General features: G+C 35.9%; 1 protein-coding gene across 4 annotated transcripts; it reads left to right on the top strand.

Annotated features, from left to right (window-relative positions):
- The first annotated feature begins 5655 nt into the window (after nt 1–5655).
- On the top strand, nt 5656–17824 carry LOC118280526 (uncharacterized). 4 transcript variants are annotated; one of them, XM_050701903.1, is made up of 14 exons: nt 5665–5861; nt 7070–7187; nt 7496–7577; nt 8998–9088; nt 9497–9670; nt 10203–10367; nt 10716–10925; nt 11550–11690; nt 12205–12375; nt 12950–13162; nt 13263–13301; nt 14138–14262; nt 15302–15412; nt 16496–17026. In XM_050701903.1, the coding sequence occupies exons 1-14, from the start codon at nt 5777–5779 to the stop codon at nt 16757–16759; spliced, it is 1989 nt and encodes a 662-aa protein (XP_050557860.1). In that variant the 5' UTR covers nt 5665–5776; the 3' UTR covers nt 16760–17026. The 4 variants fall into 4 exon arrangements, with proteins under 4 accessions (XP_050557863.1, XP_050557860.1, XP_050557859.1 ...); XM_050701902.1 differs by having other exon boundaries at nt 13260–13301; XM_050701906.1 differs by lacking the exon at nt 15302–15412 and having other exon boundaries at nt 5656–5861; nt 13260–13301.
- The last annotated feature ends 816 nt before the right edge of the window (nt 17825–18640 follow it).

Raw genomic sequence — 18640 nt, 5'->3', positions numbered from 1 at the left:
TAAATGGACTACTTGGTGATGTGAAACTAATTCAATTTTTTAAAAATGTAGAAAATGTATTTGAACTTTTTCTAAAATTGTTGTAATGGTGCAACTTTTTGCACTAATTTCTTTCGTCTCTAATTCTCTAATATACAGAATCTGAAATTTAATGTTTCTGTTTTTATCAAATTTTTCTTATTAAATTAGTGATCTAAGTTTTTTCCAAAGTTATCTTCGAGTTTTAATAAATAAATGACATTAAAAATCAGACCATATCTGCATTGTGCTTATTATGATTGCACTCCGGGACTTAGCTGACGAATTTTTTCAAATGTGGGGTAACAGCACTGACGCACCATCACTCTTCATACAACAAAAAAACTTCCGAATACTTACAAACATAAACAAACAGGGTTCGTAAATTATTTCCAAAAACATAAAATACTTATTACCAGCATTTACGTGTAAATTCGTAAGATACTTACCTTCTAAAGCTCGGAGACAGACACACAAATAGGTCACTGGTAATATGGTATTTTTAAGCAACCTACATCCAAAATTACACTCAAATAGCCCAAAAAATCGTTCTTTTAATTTTACCCAACAAAATATTGGGAAGTATGTACTTAGCGACACGAAGTGCCCACCCTAAAGTCAAGGATAAATAATTAATAAAGCCTACTATGTACGTATCAGTGAATATCTTACGGATAAACAAATAACATCATAAAATATTTTCTGAAAGAAATATAATCACATGTAATAAACAAGCAACCTGCTTTTCATATAATACATATCGGCATTAATATAAATACGTATATTAAAATTTCGTCACATATTGAAGTTCAGTGAAATTTAAAAATACCAACAAAATGTTCAAGTTGTCAAAAAATTATAAAATATTACAACCACCATCAAATAAAAAGTGAAATAAACAATAAATTAGAAGCTTAAACTTGGAAAATAATTACAAAAGTTTATGTAAACACCTACAAAAATACAAACATAATTTCACCATTGCTACCATGTTACAGTTACCATGTTATCTTTAGGTACAGTTGTGGATTACAAAAAGTTATTTATGAATTAAATAGATTGGTGTTTTTTGTTAATTCGTCTGATAAGATTAATAACTTTCCTTCATATGAGGACTTATAGGGGGTATAGTGAAAAATGGCTGTGTTTACATGTCTCATGAAATTTAAAATCTGTAGTACAAAACGAAAAACAACGCAAGTCTTTTGTCTTTTCTCACGTCGGCGTTGTTGAGGCCGTTGTAAAATTCCATTGACGTTCAATAATAAATATATTTTCATGTTACCCCAACCAGGGTCGAAGAAAAAAGGAAGCCACACGCAAGTAAAATTTTAGTTGTCAAGCCGCAAGTCATAGAGCCTGCAGTTCCTACCTAAGAGGAGGGAAAACGTCCCTTACAAGTGAAACAGATAGATAAGTTTAGGCAGTGAATCATTCATCAGGCTCAAGTATTCACCAAGAGAGCCAGAAAAGAGGAAAGAGTTTGGAAAAGGAGAAGTAAAGACTTCTTTACGGAAAGTGTTCAGAGGTAAGACGCGAGGGAGTGACAGAAGACACGAAAGTCAACGTCATGTCAGCTGCTAATGCCAGAGTAATGTAAACAATATTTCCTTAATTTTATTTTATATTTATTTATTTAACTTTTTGCAACTTTATTGTACGAGGGTGGGCTTAATGATTATTTTCAGATGCATAAAAGGAAATAACACAATATAATTTTATCCTGTTTTGACTTTAGTCATCAGAAATGTCGCTGAAATTGTGTCAAAATAAGGAAAAAAATAATATAATTACCTGTAACTAATAATAAGTACCTAAAATCTTTTTGTTTTTGACAAAATAAATGCACCTATACGTATTTACTGTGAATTTTATTTATTTAGAACATCAACGACGTTACTTACAATACGTTACAGACAAATGTAAACCAATTAGTAAGACTACAATGGCCGAGTGGTTGCAACTGCGACTGCCAGGCAATTGGTCTCGGGTTCGATTCCCGGGATACGGTATTGCTGGGCTTTTTCAGTTTTTCGAAAATTTCTCAGTAGTAGCACGGAGTCTGGAAATGTGCCCAGTATATGGCAATAGGCTGACCACCTAACACATGGGGCTTAAAGCATAAATTGTGAAAAGTGGGTGTATATTGTAGTGGCATTACGTGCCGTAATGTGCACCTCTGCATACCCCTTCGGGGATAAAAGGAGTGAAGATAAAAAAGTAAGTCTAGTAACCTAAAGGTTTCCCTTTTTAAAGTTTGAGCCTCAAATTTTTCAAATAGCCTGCGAACTGTGTTTTACTCCTTTTTTCGTAATTATATTTTTTTATATTTTACCGTAAACTTAGTAAATATTTGTTGATCTTTTTAAAGCTTTGTGTGTAAAACTGTCTTTGTTAAAAGATAGCACATTACTTATGTGTGTGCTCAAAGATATTATATAAAAAAAAATGCGTGTGTTCACATAACCTCTAATTTCTATTCTATATCTATAAGTCAGGACTTGTAATTAAGTAAGAGCTGGCAACGTTTTTGAGAGAGCATTTCAAGAAGGCCAGTTTTTAGATATAGTATGTGTCTCACTCTCCCAGACATCATACGGGCTATTACCTTTGGTTGCGTTCACCAGTATGACAATTTCAACTTTTCAAACCATTTTCATTATATTTCCGAAACTTTATAACATAGCTTTTTAATGTCGGTCCTATTCGTGAATAAAAAATAAAAATTTAATAATTTAAGGGGGCCACTTAATGGATTACAAAAATATTTTTTTCAGTTATACCGTGATGGTGTCTATGGATAGGTCTTTAAAAAATTGTTAAGGTTCCTAAAGCCGTTTTTCGTCAAAATAATCGTTTGAAAGTTAGCGCTTCCAAAGTGGACCCCCCTCTAACTTTTAAAATAAGAGAGTGAAAATTCAAAATAAATTTATGTAGTTTCAACAAAAAACGAGATATCATTATTAGTTTTTAAGTTTTTTCATAATGTAGAACAAGTTATTTTAAACTTTTATTTATTTTGCCATCTACTTGGTGCTACGGAACCCTTCATGAGCGAGTGCATTTGGGCGGTTTTTTAATTTTTTCTCTGCCAAGCAAATGAAATCTTTTTCCGTTTTTGATCGGTATTTGTTATAAATTAATTTTGGGTTTTTTCTTACTTAATATCATACAAAAAAGCATATTAAGTCATAAAAAATCATAGCTTAACATAGCCTGGCAAATTTGCTTAAAGTTCAATAAACATAATAATAATAAAAAACCTAATAGTCTGGGAGAGTGAGACACATACTATATCTAAAAACTGGCTTTCTTGAAATGCTTGTTTTTTCGACGTTGCTAGCTCTTGTACCATTATTTTGTCTATGAAATATCTCCTTTGTTGAGTCTTTATATAGCTGTAAGTCTTCCATAGTGTAATAAATCTTTATATATATAATTCTTCTGTAAGTGTGTATGTCACTGAACTCCTCTTAAACGACTAGATCGATTTTGATGAAACTTTTTGTGTGTGTTCAAGAGGATCTGAGAATGGTTTAGATTCACAATTTTGTCCGCTGGACAATGTTTTTTTAATTAATAAGACGTGTAGACAGGACAACGTCTGTCGGGTCCGCTAGTAAATAAATAAAATTAATTGTGTATACCATGCGAATGGACTAATATGCGGACGGAAAATAAATAGTAAAAAAAAAATGGTTTCTGACAAGTAAAATGATAGTAAAACTGGTTTTGCTAAATCTAATATTCGTTATAAGATAATATGAAAGCATAACATAATGAATCAAACATAGCAAATGCTTAACGGTACACAGGACCCAGTTGCTTAATTGTCGTTTTTATTATTTATAATCTTTTTAACTCGGGCTTTAAAACAAGGTTTTGTACAGTCAAATATATCAACTAGCCACCACGACATTGTGCCCGAACGCAACGCGCGCCTATGCTGCAATCTGTGATATTACCTTCATTCTGCTGGTTTACGTTGCAGCAAGTCAGCGCTGAACATAACAATTACAAATCTATAATAGCTCATCGATAAAACAAAACCAATTACAATCTGTTAGGTTGATCTCAATTTTGAAAACAATGTTGTAATTTAAGCGACAATAAAACATTAGATAAGTTGGATAAGGATAAAATATTATCGTGTAGAAGTTAGTGGAAACATGGTGAATCATTTGAATTTATTTTATTTAGTAATTGTAAACCTTATTTATATAGAGACATAACATTCATAATTGTTAAGCAATGTGAACAAAAGCAAATTTAGTAATAACTGAATAGGTACACACGTTGTCGCAATTTGCTGTTTTGTCCATTACTAGGAATATCGAAAGTCTAAAGGAGACGGTGAAGTGATGTTATTGTTAAGCTGTTGGAATTGTCATAATTTCTTTCCATTTAACATGTTGATTCACTTCACCACTCGTTTTGGTCTAATTAAATTTAAAGAGCTTCAGATTGTGAATGTTAAACGTGTCTGTATTAAATGATTGCACCCACGATATTTTTTTCCAATTTTCATCAAATTTTTTCATGTTTAACTTGCTTACTAATTAGACATAATAACACATACAAAATAAATTATTTGCAATAAAAAATAATGTTGTTTTATTCAAATTAATTAAAGTCGATGTGTTGCCTCCTAAATGTAAAAAAAATAATTAGTGTTGTCGAGTGTACATAAAACTAATAATAGATCCCTGAGACGACTAATTGACGAGGAAAACCGAATGTAAATATTTTATCTGGGGGCACGGTAGTGGGGCGCTACCGTCGCCAAGTCCAGCAAAAAAGCGGCACGACCGCACCATCCTTTTTTCGAAGCCATTCAGGCCAATTTCGACAACCTATAATTTGGTCGTGGATAAAACAAGAAACCTGAATTTTCAGATACTACCACAAACATATATTTAAATTTGAACCAGTAGTTTAAGAATTATAACTTGTCAAATTTTTGAAATATTTTTCACTGACTTACTGACCGATCATCAAAAGTTTAAGGCACTTCTAGCCGACATAGAAGTTTCAAATTTAGAATACAATTATTGTTTGTGTAGTACTTACATCAAGGGAAAAATCTAATATTATGTAAATTCGGTCCAGTTTTCTAGATAAATTAACTGCATCAATAACTTTGTAATCTTATACATTTATATTTATTCCATTCATTTAGATGTAGGTACGGTACGGTACAGGGTTCGGAAAAGATATGTTCAGCAACAACTGAACAACATTAAAGTAATAAAACCACTTTCAATACAAATTCGACTTACGTTTCTAGGGGAACGTGGTTCAGCTCGACACAAGTTACACCTTGTATTGTGATCAAAGTAATAATTTTAAAAGTTCATCGATCATTTAATGATCGATCGACACAGTGAAAAAGCAAGAATGGGACATGTCTTGAAGTACCATAATCTCCCAAATAGACTAAATTTCACGAAAGAAAGAACACTAATAAATAACAACAAACATACATTTAAATTTCCAATTTAAAAAGCTTTGAGTGCCTGTTGACGAGTGTGACCCGAAATAGGCAATAGGTATTATAGGTACTAACTAACTACTCGCTCTAGCGCCGCAAGCGAGCGCGGCGCGGTAGAAACACTGAGTTGCAACTTGGTCTTTTTCACAGGATGTTTTTGATGGTTAACATTTGTCCTGTTTTGATGGTTAATATTTGTTAATTACGGTGTCTGTATTTCAGTAATTTATATCATTCCGACATTAATCGTTGACGTGTAATGCCAATATGAGGTGTAAAATTAATAATTGTGTGAAAGTATTGATTTATTTCATAATACCAATATTACAATGTGAAGCTTTTGATACTACAGGTATGTCAATTATGTTTTTAATCAATTTAAAAAATAGGTTCTCAGCCGGACCTGTTTGTTTGTATGTTGAGGTCAGCTCTTTGAAACGTGATATTACGGAACTAGCTGTGCCCGCGACTAATATATATATTTTTTTTATATTCATGCCAGTGTTTCTTTATAAACAACATTAGCCGTGGAACGATCTGGAGTGTACAAATAAAGGTTATTGGGGTTGTTTACGCGTGAAAGAGCTACGTATAGTTGACTATGGGAAAAGCATCCAATACTTAGGTCCACCCCCGCAACGGATTATATCTGGCCCTGAGCTTTATTAATCGTCATGGCATAACAGAGAATGACTGGGAATTGCACTCGTTTGAAAGAAAAGGAAAATTGTTTGAAATTATTGGTATTTTTGAAATAAAACAATATCACCTGCACCGCAGCGGGTTAATATTTCAGCCTCTATTATGTTGTGCTGCAGATTTGTGAGCTTGAGTGGAGTGCCGTTACAAAGTTTGAATAATTCAAATATCTTTTGATAGACTGATCGGATTGCAATGAAACAAAAAGTAAATGTTACTTGAAGTGATGTTCAAATAAAATATATAAAAGTTATCTTCATTGCTTTTGTACATTTTACGTGATGTCTGAACAAATAAATAGACAAACAGACATGAATTCTAAAAATGCTGGAAATGGCTTCTGTTGGTTGCCCTTTAACACTTTGTTTTTTTTTTAGATTGATGTACCTACAAAAACGACTTTTCTACAGTTTTATTATATGAATAATGTATATAGATACATTTATTACTAGAATAGGGGTAACCACAACGGGTGACGTAACAGCCGACTAAGTACCGCGCGGCAGCGTTCTCTGATAAACCTGAACCTTTTATACTGCGATCTCCAACCGATCTACCGAGCAAGATTATGGCAAACTTCTCTCATGTTACGGAAGTCTGTAGTCCAGCAGTGGACTGTTCGGGCTGTTATACAACTAGCTGCAGTTTTGTCCGCGTGATATTCAATAGGTTTTTCTAAAGTATATCAAGGTACAACGTACCCCGTTACTTCTCGAAGTGAACTTTCCGATGATCGCAGGATTTTTCAAATCAAGCCCAGGGTTCTGGAGACTTTCCAAGGAAACAAACATAGAAGATAAAGAATATACTGCTGCTAATTCCTAGATGAATAGTACATTAATTAATTTTGTGTATTTTCAGAGAATCCAGTGATAACGCTAGAATACGGGAAGGATACAAACAACATAAATACGTACTACGTTGAACAAAATAAAAGTTTACAAATAATAATTAAAAACAGCCACGCTGGTTATGTAAGGTTTGTAATGTGCGATGCCCTGGGTGAGGCGAGAGGGAGTGCTGTTACTGAGTAAACACCACCCGTTCCTACTCCTGCTTTAAGCCGGATCACTGACTGGACATGTACGAGTTTGTTTTTCGTTAACGTGATGCCAACCAACAAGAACAAGAACGAAAGAAACCAACCAATTAGATATGTTCCGATGTCGTTAAACTTACTAAAACTTAAAAAAAAACTCGTACTAAGCCTTGTGATGGCCCTTTGAGACGCGCGGTCCGGGTCTGTTTTTGGTTGGGCAATTAATAAAACACTTTTAAAATTTTCAGGTGTTTTGATTATCTATCAAAATATGGAACTACGTTTATAGAAAAGGAATTTCCAAATAACGATAAGGACAGTGTCATTAATGTGAGTATATTATTGTAGGCAGTAAAGCAATAAGTGGGAAACTTGTGTCTGATTTGTTCAGTTTTACGTATACTTACAGGGGTCTACCTTTATTAGTAGAATTTTTTTGGTCATAATTTTATTTTGCATAACAACGCATTGTAATACGTTAAAAACGCATAATTTTGTAAGTCAGAATCATCTTTAGGCATAAATTGATACGCATAATAATTGAAAGGTAGAATCATCATATTGCAGAATGTTCACTGTCAGAATCGTCTTTTTGCATAAATTTCATAACCATAATAATTAAAAAGTAGAACCATCATATCTCAGAATGTTCACAGTTAGAATCGTCTTTTGGCATACTTTTAATATCCATAATAATTGAAAGACTCATCTATCACGCAAACATGGAGCATGCATGCACATGCAGCAAGCAAGCAAGCATGCAAGCAAGCAAGCATGCAGCAAGCAAGCAAACAAGCATGCAGCAAGCAAACAGCATGCAAGCAAGCATGGTTTCTGTCACGGCTCCGGCGCTGCGGGGCTCCGGCGGTCACACGCGCGCTAATCGTCGCAGACGGCTTTCGCTCACTACCGCAACTTCGGCTTGTTGGCCTCAGCAGCGGCGGCTCGCTCGTAGCCGCCTGCTCCTCAGCCCGCGGGCCGCCTCGCCCCTCCGCGCCTACGCGATTTTAAATTGCACTCTAGGGTTTCGGTTCTGTCACTTCACTAACTTTTATTCTACCATCTTCTTAATATGCCAAGTGACATTATGCCAAACAATCGTCGCTCTAAATAAACGTTATGTGAAACAAAATTATGCAAAATTAAGCTTCGCCAAACGTAATTATGCCAAATAAAATTCTACCATCTTAAAAGTATGCCCTTGTAAATTCGGACATATAAACATTCGGCAAAACAATAATAATATTAAATGATTTTTATGCCATATGTATATTTGTTTAAAGAAGATTCTGCCAAGTGTGTTATGTCAAACAAATTTCGGAGCATTAAAATTCTGCCAGATAGAGGGAACCCATACTTACAGTAATGCTTTCTTTTATTCTACACAAATATTATATTCCATGATCAAATTTAGCTTAACCACAAAATGTCTGATATTATACTGTTATGGTATAGCGTCCTCGCAGCAAACGAGCAAACGGATCACCTGCTGGTAAGCATCCCATGGGCACTCGTAACACTGAAGAAGTTACAAGTAACTTGGCGGCCCTTTAGGAATTGAGAAATGGGGGATTGGGGTCAAGATTTGGCTTCCAGTAACCTAACTCAAAGGACAAAACAGAACATATACGTTGTTACACCCCAGTTTCCTGTGAGGCCGTGGTATTACTCCGATCGAGGCGGTCCATTCGTGCCACAGCACGGCTCTCCTATGTTTAATATTTAAATACGTAACATGGTATTGTTTTAGATTACAAGTGTAACTCCTGACATGAGCACAAGATGGGCATGTAGAATTCTACAGAAATATCATTATTTTAATCTCCATGTGAAAGGAGCTCGTAAGATTTTTTTTCTTTCTTTTCCATACATTCCTTGCTTGTAAATAATGCTTTTTAATCCTGATCTGAGAGCACGGCAGTGCCCCCGCCAAGTCGAGCAATATTTCATTTATTTTACGTTTTAAATAAAATGGAACTCCTAAAACGCATGATTACGTGCGATTGCGATGACATAGTCGATCAATTTTATTTAAAAAAAAATGTAATATTCATATTACAATAATATGCTTTACACTTTTTTTTATAAACATACAATTTGACATACACATGTCACCTAGACCCGAAACAGCAATTTGTGGATCACACAAAGAGTTGCTCCGTGCGGGAGACGAACCCGTTACACGTTGCGAGGCAGCTGGTTGTTCAGTCACCGCTCGACAGTTTATTAACTTCGCAATTCATTTTCAGTATCTGTAAGTGTATCAATAAACGGAGACTCACTGAATTTCACTAAAACGGGTTTAAATGTGCAACACGATGGCGAGACCTTCTTTTCCTTCATTGATCATCAAAATATTGAACTCGTATGCGCCAGTGTCGACAAAGAAATTGAAGTGTCGTTGGAATATTTTAACCAAAATGGTAAAATTAAATTACATATGTTACTTTTAATATTTCCGAAGCATGGAATTAGTTAAGGTCACATGCAGCAACTGGATGCAGGTTGCTTCCAACCAGCCTATGTGGAAGTCATTGGGGGAGGTCTATGTACAGCAGTGGATGTCTTGTGACTGATAGGATGACGAAGGTGATGATGAAGCATGGAGCTTAACCATAGACTAAGGCTTACTGTCTAACACGCGTCACATGACGAATGCATGCAACCTACAAATGGTGAGAAGCGGATTTGAATGAGTAGTGAGTAACGCGACGTTGCCGCTTCGTGGACACAATTTTCAATGTTTCTATGCAAGATGCAAGCATTCGTCTTGCAATCGACGAAAGCGTGCGCTTTAAGTGCAGTTTACGTGGACAATAGGCATGTAAATGAGCCGTACGACGACAGCTCTGCACTAAGCGCTGCCGTTGTGCAAATAATGAGTAGACGCCATGCTCTATTACATTATATACATTTAATAACTGATAAAAATTGGTACAATACTTTTGGTTTCAGGAGAAAAGATATTGGAAATACCACCAAAACGTAACACGAGTATATTGCTCCGAACCAGACTAACTTTGAAACAAGACAAGTTTTATATAGACTGTATTTGTCACACAAACAATAAATATCGATACAGAACTTACTTTTATAAACAAGAATTGAACCACAACCCAGGTAATCAATCACTGTCACTTTATCATACTCGTAGTATAGAACAATATATCTCATTCAGCTGTCTGTCGCTGTGTATGCTTAGATCTTTGAAAGTAAGCAACAGATTTCGATGCGGTTTTCTGAATAGATACTATGATTCAAGAGAAAGGTTTATGTACACAATTACGCATGTAAAGCTGCGAGTATTTACAAGGAGTCGTCATCGTCAGTTAATGTTAACATGTAAACAGCAGCCCATGTAATGTAGATGTCCAGTCAACAAGGATGTAGCCTGGTTGACGGTCCAGGCGACACACGTACTTAGGTATTGTCATGAGAAGCTCTCAAGTGCTTTTTTTCTATTTCTAGATAAACAAGACAACATACTGATAGTGACAGTGAACGGATTGTTGGAACGTTACGTAAGAAGAAATGGTTCATATTTTGACTATCCGATATTCAAATATGTAGACGGAGAAATGATCATCGTCACTTGCGAAGCTAAACGACCGTATTCAAGTATTCCATTACAGTTTTATTTTGACGGTAACCAAGTAACTTTGTACAATAGAATCAAAGGTTAGTATTAATATAATATCATTAAAGACGGAAACATACGTACGTACCGTGGCGCGCCAGAAGCATATCGGTTTCATAAAACTATGGTTGAGTTAGACACACGTGCAATTATTGTATTGTCATTAGATTAGATGAGCATGCAGTATTAGGCTGCAATCGACGCGGTCTGATGATAGAATTGGAAGAGAGAAGACTGCCTCGTTGGTCGTGTGGTCGCAAGTGCGACTAAGCGGATAAGGGGATACCCCTTATCCGACAGCAGGCGGGTTCGATTCCTGAGTTGGGCAAAGTATTAAAGTGCTTTTTCAGATTTTCGAAAATTTCTCAGTAGTAGCACGGAGATTGGAATTGTGCCCAGAGTATGGCAATAGGCTCGCCTTCTATTAAATTGGACTTATAACACAAATGGTGAAAAGTGGGTGTACATTGTATAGCGGTATTGCATGCCGTAATGTGCAACTTTGCCTATCCCTTCGCGGACAAAATGCGTGATACTGTGTGTGTAAACATATAGAGTTTGGGCTCATTAGATCGACCCGTTTCTCCTGATTATCAGGACGTATAACTAAAAGCTTATTTTGCACATTTGTAACTAATTTCATAAATTAAAATATTCACTTGCAGTTAAGGAAATTGATGACAAAATAGTTGCTACTATAAATTCATCTGCTGTTTTCCTGAACAAGAAAACTCTTTCATGTGGCTTTAATAGTAGAAGTGAGAAGGAAGAATATGCCAGGATAACATTCGAGTCTGATGTTGCAGGTTCGTAAATTATATTAGTAAGTGAGGGAGAGCCATGTTTCAGCACGAATAGGCCGGATCTACCGGACTAATACCACGGCCTCTCAGAACACCTAGTAACTCCTCTGGTATTGTGGTATCCACGGGCGGTGCCAAGTGCTTACCATCAGGTGTTCCGAATGCTCGTTTGTCGGCTTATCCCATAAAAAGTAAATAAATAAAATATTGAGTAGTTTTTTAAATATTTGATGGGGATCTCGCCTGATGGTAAGCTATAAGGCAGCCTACGATGGAGCACGTCTGTCTATAAGCAACTTATTCTATATCAGGTTTCTATATACCCTTCAGGAAACACAGGCTCTGGCAAATATCTCTGACGGTGGATGAGGGAACATCTTGGTTCTTCTCAGTCAACGCTCTTAGCAGAGCGGTCATGGTCATGACCCTGAAAAACTTCGTACTTCTGAATAAAATTAATATAATAAAATTATATATTGAAATATAGTATTGCTTCTTTGAAATTTCCTATTTTCAGCTGGCACGGTACGGGTGTTCGGTCTGGCCCGATCAAATATTCTGTACCAGTACCGTAGCGGTGACGTGTGGACCACCGTCTACCAATACTCGGTAAACGAAACTATAAGCTTGGGGTGTGTTCTGAATATCCTGCCCTATAGAAACTATAAATTTAAATGGAATTTTAATGGTAAGTAACAAATAATAATCAATGTTTGAATGAGTATTCTTCTTCATAACAATCCTATCGGTTTAGGTCTATTAACGAATTTATTTTGATGGAGATTACTTCTACCTTATTAATTATTTCAATGAAATAAATTATTAAATAAATCAAGTATTAAATTCTGTTTGAACAGCTCCATGTTCCTTGACATGTTGTAACATGTAACTCTTCAGTGGATCAAACAAAATGTAACTCTTCACGGATGTCTGCAACATAGGAATGTTACGGACATGTGGCGCAGCTGTAATGCCGTATTTGTAAAGAGTTTGCAAATTAGTTTAAAGAGAAAAATGCACTTTGTGGCCAAACTATGGGACGTATTTCGCTCATTTTTCATATATTACCAGCCAATATGATAACATATCCTCTCTTAGTACTTCCGTACTCCCCACAACGAGCACTCATGCCACAGCACTCTACGACCAGTAGTTTCGGCTGTGCATTGTCTGTCATTACATTTATGTCACTCAGGAACGTCGCTTGAAGGAATTTTTGTTGGATATTTTTATGTATAGCGTTTTTTAATTTATTTTTACAGGAGAAGAGTCATCTAGAAATGGTTATAGATTATCGGGCACGATAAATTATTATGCAGATAAAAATTTTATAAAAACTTTAACTGAACAAGATGATAAAAAAAATATCAAATGCATTGTTTATGAAAACTACAAAATATTGAATTTTGCTGAAATACGATTACAACTGAAAGAGATATCAAACTCGGAGAACTTTGAGGATCAAATTAATCCACGTAAGTACATGACGGGAAAACAGGAGTGTTCACATTTGAACATATTGTCTATCTAAACAGTAAGGAGATCACTCATATGATTTAAATAAAACTTCAGCAGAAGTACAATTACAACTGAAAGATGGATCAAACGATACAGGTAAGTAACTGACCGAAACACCAGAGGAGTTACAAGAGCGCTGCCGGCCTCTTGAGGGTCAGGAATTTGAGAATTGTTGGGAATACAAGGATTGAGAAGATTGGGGAGGGGAGTAATTGGGTTTTCGACGTCTTTAATTCTTTTAAGTCGCTTGTATGAGGAGTATTAACGAGACAGGGCGTATGATAAACCTGATTCTTATAAACTACGATATCCAACTCTGTATGATTCTATGCAAGTAGATGAAATAATAGAATTAAAGTTATAAAATAACTTGGTTTTACATAGTGTTGCTGTAGTAGTAGTGCTGTCCCGGCAGCCCGAACAGTCGCGCATGCAAATTCTCCACTCGTTCGTGCATTGACGATGATCAATGCTCTCTTGACGTCTGCACCAGTGTGATTTGTTCGCAGCGAGATGGAAGGAGGTCGTGAATGTTTAAGGTTTTGTGAGAAGATGGTTGGCTGAATTAGTTTTAACTAATTAAAAATATTGTATTTCTTTTTTCTTTGTTGTCAATTTTCAACACTGTAACTGTATAATGTATTGGCTTAAGCTGTAAAATTATGCATGTTTTTCGAAATAATTAAATAGTGTTTGTATGAACCACAAAGTTATATTTGCGGTTTTTGAAAATGTTTTATTTCTTAAAAACTAATAACGATATCTCGTTCAAACCATTCTATTAAAATCTACAGCATATATTTATTTTCTCACTCTCTTATTTTAAAAGTTAGAGAGGACACTGGACACTCATTTTTCTACTTTGGAAACGTCTAACTTTAAAACGATTGATATCCAACCCTGTATGATTCTATTTTGATTTCTTTTTTCAGATACGTCCAATAACCTAATCATCATATTTGCATGTATTTCTGGTCTTGTATTAACGATCACTGTTGTGGGCATAGTCTACTGGCGTAAAAGAATTCAAAGACCAAAAACTACTAGTAATACTGAGGTATGTTATCTTTCTTTTTATTTCCCAAGGGATACACAGAGGTGCATATTATAGGTACTGTTATATCGGAATAACTATTACCTAGAATATAAAATAAAATTGCTGAGTTTCCCATTACATTGACGTCAATACAATAGGAAACCGCTGCTGTTTTCATAAGCAATTGTAATCGTATTTCGGGCAAATTGGATTGGACTTCCGTCGGGCATGGTAACTTGTAAAACATGTGTCAATTACTCAATATACCTTACTTTTTAAAACCCCATCGTCCGACCCGCTCCGTAACAGTTCGATGCCGACTGTAGACAGACTGAGGAGTGAAAGCAAGCGGCATACTTGGCATGGGCGGATGCCAGGCGCCGTAAGGCTGGCGACACTCTTCAGAAGAAGAGAGCCTTCAACCGGTCTGGTTCAACCACATTGGCCGAATAGGGAACAAACTGGTTTCTTACCCAGCGGGTAGTAAAGCGTTTTGATCCCTGGTCAAGACGGTTGAATCGAACTTCTGCCGCCCCTCACTTCCACCTCTCTTGGGGCCTCACAGGACGCTGGCTCACACCGCAGTATAGAAAGCAAACCTGTTTGCCACGGCTTCATGGTCAGCCATTCGCACGAAGCGTTGGCTTCAAACTTCCTTGTGCGAACTGCTAGGGAGTGAAATTCTTTGCCGGAGTCTGTGTTTCCTGATGGTTATAATCAGGGTATCTTCAAAGCCCGAGTGAATAGGTTGCTTATGGGCAGACGTGCCTTATTGTAGGCTGCATCATCACTTACCATCAAGCGTCTTAACATTCTTTGGCGCCGACACCACTCCATGTGCAGTTGGGTACGAATGTCTGCGGCGCCCTGTCTGTCTGTCTGTCTGTAACCTGGCGCCCTAGGCACTTGCCTAGTTGGCCTTAACAGCGATAATACGGCTCTGCTAATAGTTAGTAATCAGATACCAAGTGGTGAGTCATTGAATATTCAGCGGAACCTAGTATACACAGAGTATCAAGCTAGTTCTGTCTAATAATTTAGATTTTTTGTTTATATTCAGGTTCCTACATCGCAGCCATTTTACGGTAACAAAATGTTCCAAAACGACCCAAACAGGGGAATTTATGTTCTTCCAGAAAATAATGATCCTAAATACGAAAAAGCATCACAGGTAACACACATCTTATTTTGCTAAGCAAACCTGTTTTATTTCCAATGGCTGTTGATTAATTATTATTGCGACAGTAAAACATGGACAGTAATAAAAAATGAATTAGTTGGGTTATTAATTATTATGTTATCGGCTTACTCACGTATTGTTTTGATGAGGAACTCGACTAGTTTCAAGCCATGCTAGAGGCTCATATTCATGAGCAGCATTACGCGACACACGTAGCAGTGCGACAATCGCCGCGTCGTGTGTCACTCATAGTTGGGTTATTTTATCATACAATGTCAATTCTAAAAGTAATTAAGCCGTTCAATAATCGAATGAGCGGTAAAAGTGACGGAATGAGCGTTATAGTTCGGCAGATTATAGCGAGCGGTGATATGTTACTTATGGTAACTTATGTAGGAAATGGTGTCGGTGAAATTGTAATGCCTGATCAAACTAATTTGCTATAGTTTCTGAAACAATTAAATAATAACTTTTGTTAAACATTTAGTATGCAGTGCAACAAAAGTTAGTGACAGAACCGAATTGCTACAAAACCGACTCCACGTAGTCTTGTTTGTCCCACCCCTAGAGTGTAATTTAAAATCGCGTAGAGGCGCATATGTACGATGCGGCTCGGGGGCTAATGAGTAGGAGGCTGCTAGCGGTGGTGAGCGAAATCCGTCTGCGACGATTAGCACGCGTGGGGCTGCCGGAGGCTCGCAGCGCCGGAGTCATGACAGAAACCCTGCCTGCTGTTTTTTCTTTTTCATTTTACTACCTCATTGTTTAAAGAATTGCTTAGAAGAGATTTCTTACCGACAAATTCCGATTTATTACTGCCCGCACGTAACCGCTCGCTTAATAATTTTTACCGCCCATTTAATTATTTTTCTGGTTAATATTCACTGATCCATTTCATTATTTTTTATTACTCATTTTTGTATACTTTACTGTTTAGTTTTAACTGCTGAACTAGTTATTAAACGTGCCATTTATATTTTTTAACTAAACAAAAAAATCCAAATTACAACTGCCTCTTTAAATGAGTGCCATTGTTAAAACTGTTTAACATAAAACATATTTTTATGTTTACAGGCACCTTGCAATCGTGTTAAAGAAGACAATGAAATGACTCCAATACCTGAATCGATGTACGACTCATGTTCCATTGAAAATTCCACTATACAACCAAATAATGACGTTCCGAAAAGTCCAGACTGTTCTGACCCCAATCACCATCACTACGAGGAAGTAAATTATTTGCAATGCAAGCCAAAACCAAGTGAACCTCAACAGCGATCGAGCAAAATTTATAATGTAGCTTATGATCATGTTAGAAGATGTCGCAGTGGGAAATAGTTTCGTAATTAGTAAACTAAGTTTAAAAAACCGACTTTGATCACCATTTTTATATACTTTATACCTGCTCTTGAATGTCAAAATACATTTCCAAAACCACATCAAAATTGGTTCAGCCAATCTCGAGATAATGGTGACAAAAGTCGATTAAGAATCTGATGTATTTCTCGAATTTAAGATTTTATAATTCTATTATCTGTGACTGACTTATTGTTTTATGATTCAAGAATTGATTTTTACTAGAAAATCATTGGTGGAAACGGAGTTCGCCGGGTTTGTGAGTTTATAATATAAAAGGATAGTATTTAATTATTGGGTACATAGGGATAAACAATAATAAATATATTTAACCTCTTTCATCATGGAGAATGTTAACGTTTTTAGACATGTATGTAACTATGAAGCACTCGATGTAACGAATTAATCTGTATACTTAGTTTTGTCTTACAATCAAAACTGACCAAATTATATGCATCTAAGGTTTTGATGACTTGAATTTCTCATACAAAATTAACGTTGTACTGTGACGTCATAATACAACGTCTCATTTTTATTTTTTTATACTTGTAACTAAAAAGTAGGTTATTACTTAATAATATTTTAAAGTTATTTAAATATAAGGATGTAGGTATTTTTTAAGTTACGTAATATTAACATTCTCCATTTCGTAGATATATTTTCGTAGTTATATAAATTGTGACTGCCTCGATGGTCGAGTGAACGCAAGTGCGACTGCCAGACAATGGGTCTCGGGTTCGATTCCCGAGTCGGGCAAAGTATTACCTGGCATTTTCGGAATTGGTGAAAAGCGGGTGTACATTGTATAGTGGCATAACATGCCGTAATGCACCTCTGCCTATCCCTTCGGGGATAAAAAGGTGTGACGTTGTGTGTTTGTGTATATAAATTGTTTTAAAATGATTGTAGGCTGAAATGGAACGTCGTTTACAAATGGCGTATGTTAAAAAATGAACGTATTTTCAAAAACGGCGAGAAATGATTAATCGAAATTTGTCGATGGGACGGATTGTTGTTCTGTAAAAATAAAGTGTGATTCCTGAAAAGTTACGAATTTCATTTGGTCGTCTCGCTTCTTGAAATATCACACAATTTGTGTCGTAGTCTATTCGCAGTCATACATTGTCTCTGTAAATAGTGCATAAGTGTTGTCATGGTTACACGAGTATAAATTGGCTGTTAAATCTACGGAAAGATCATAAAAAGCGAGACCATGATAAACTGGTCACTAGATGGCAGCCGGGAAACAGGGTGGCGACCCCACAAACTTGGTGTTCAGCTTCTATTGACCCCTGCACATGTCCCAAAGGTAAAACTGTGTCCTCAAAATAACTACAATACTCGGTCCTTAAATTATAACATTTAACAATGGACTAGGTACTAATTGACAAGACTTTGGTCTATTTATTATCCCACGCTTACAATGCAATAGTATTGAAAGCTTCACATTTTCTTTGTAAGTACTAGTTATACGTAAGTAGTCGGGACAACACAAAATTTAACGATGACTTTTGGTCGAAATATTATTTTAAAGCAATTTAAATACCGAGATAAAGAGGTGACGTGTCACATGTGGGACACCCGACTGGAAGCAAGTTCTTTTCATTTTAAAATAAGTATTATAGGAAGTATGTACAATTATATAAATTAACAATAGCTAGGAGTTAATATCTCAATAAATGAAGTAAGTGAAGATATCCTAATAAAAGTGTAATTAAAGTTATTTAAAGTTATGTATATAAACGTGTAACTTTAAAATGTTATGTATATACTAGCGGACCCGACAGACGTTGTCCTGTCTACAAAATTTTAAACTTTTTTTAATAAGCTAAAACATTCTGGACCTTTTTGATGAAAATTGTC

The sequence above is a fragment of the Spodoptera frugiperda genome, chromosome 21 (genome assembly GCF_023101765.2).
Source record: "Spodoptera frugiperda isolate SF20-4 chromosome 21, AGI-APGP_CSIRO_Sfru_2.0, whole genome shotgun sequence".
Classification (NCBI taxonomy): Eukaryota; Metazoa; Arthropoda; class Insecta; order Lepidoptera; family Noctuidae; genus Spodoptera; species Spodoptera frugiperda.
This window is presented reverse-complemented; position numbering and strand designations above follow the sequence as displayed.

Coding starts and splice junctions, on each gene's coding strand:
- LOC118280526 (XM_050701902.1), top strand. CDS start 5,777: ATGAGGTGTAAAATTAATAATTGTGTGAAAGTATTGATTTATTTCATA. Junction 5,862..7,069: donor TGAAGCTTTTGATACTACAG/GTATGTCAATTA, acceptor GTGTATTTTCAG/AGAATCCAGTGATAACGCTA. Junction 15,413..16,495: donor AATACGAAAAAGCATCACAG/GTAACACACATC, acceptor TTATGTTTACAG/GCACCTTGCAATCGTGTTAA.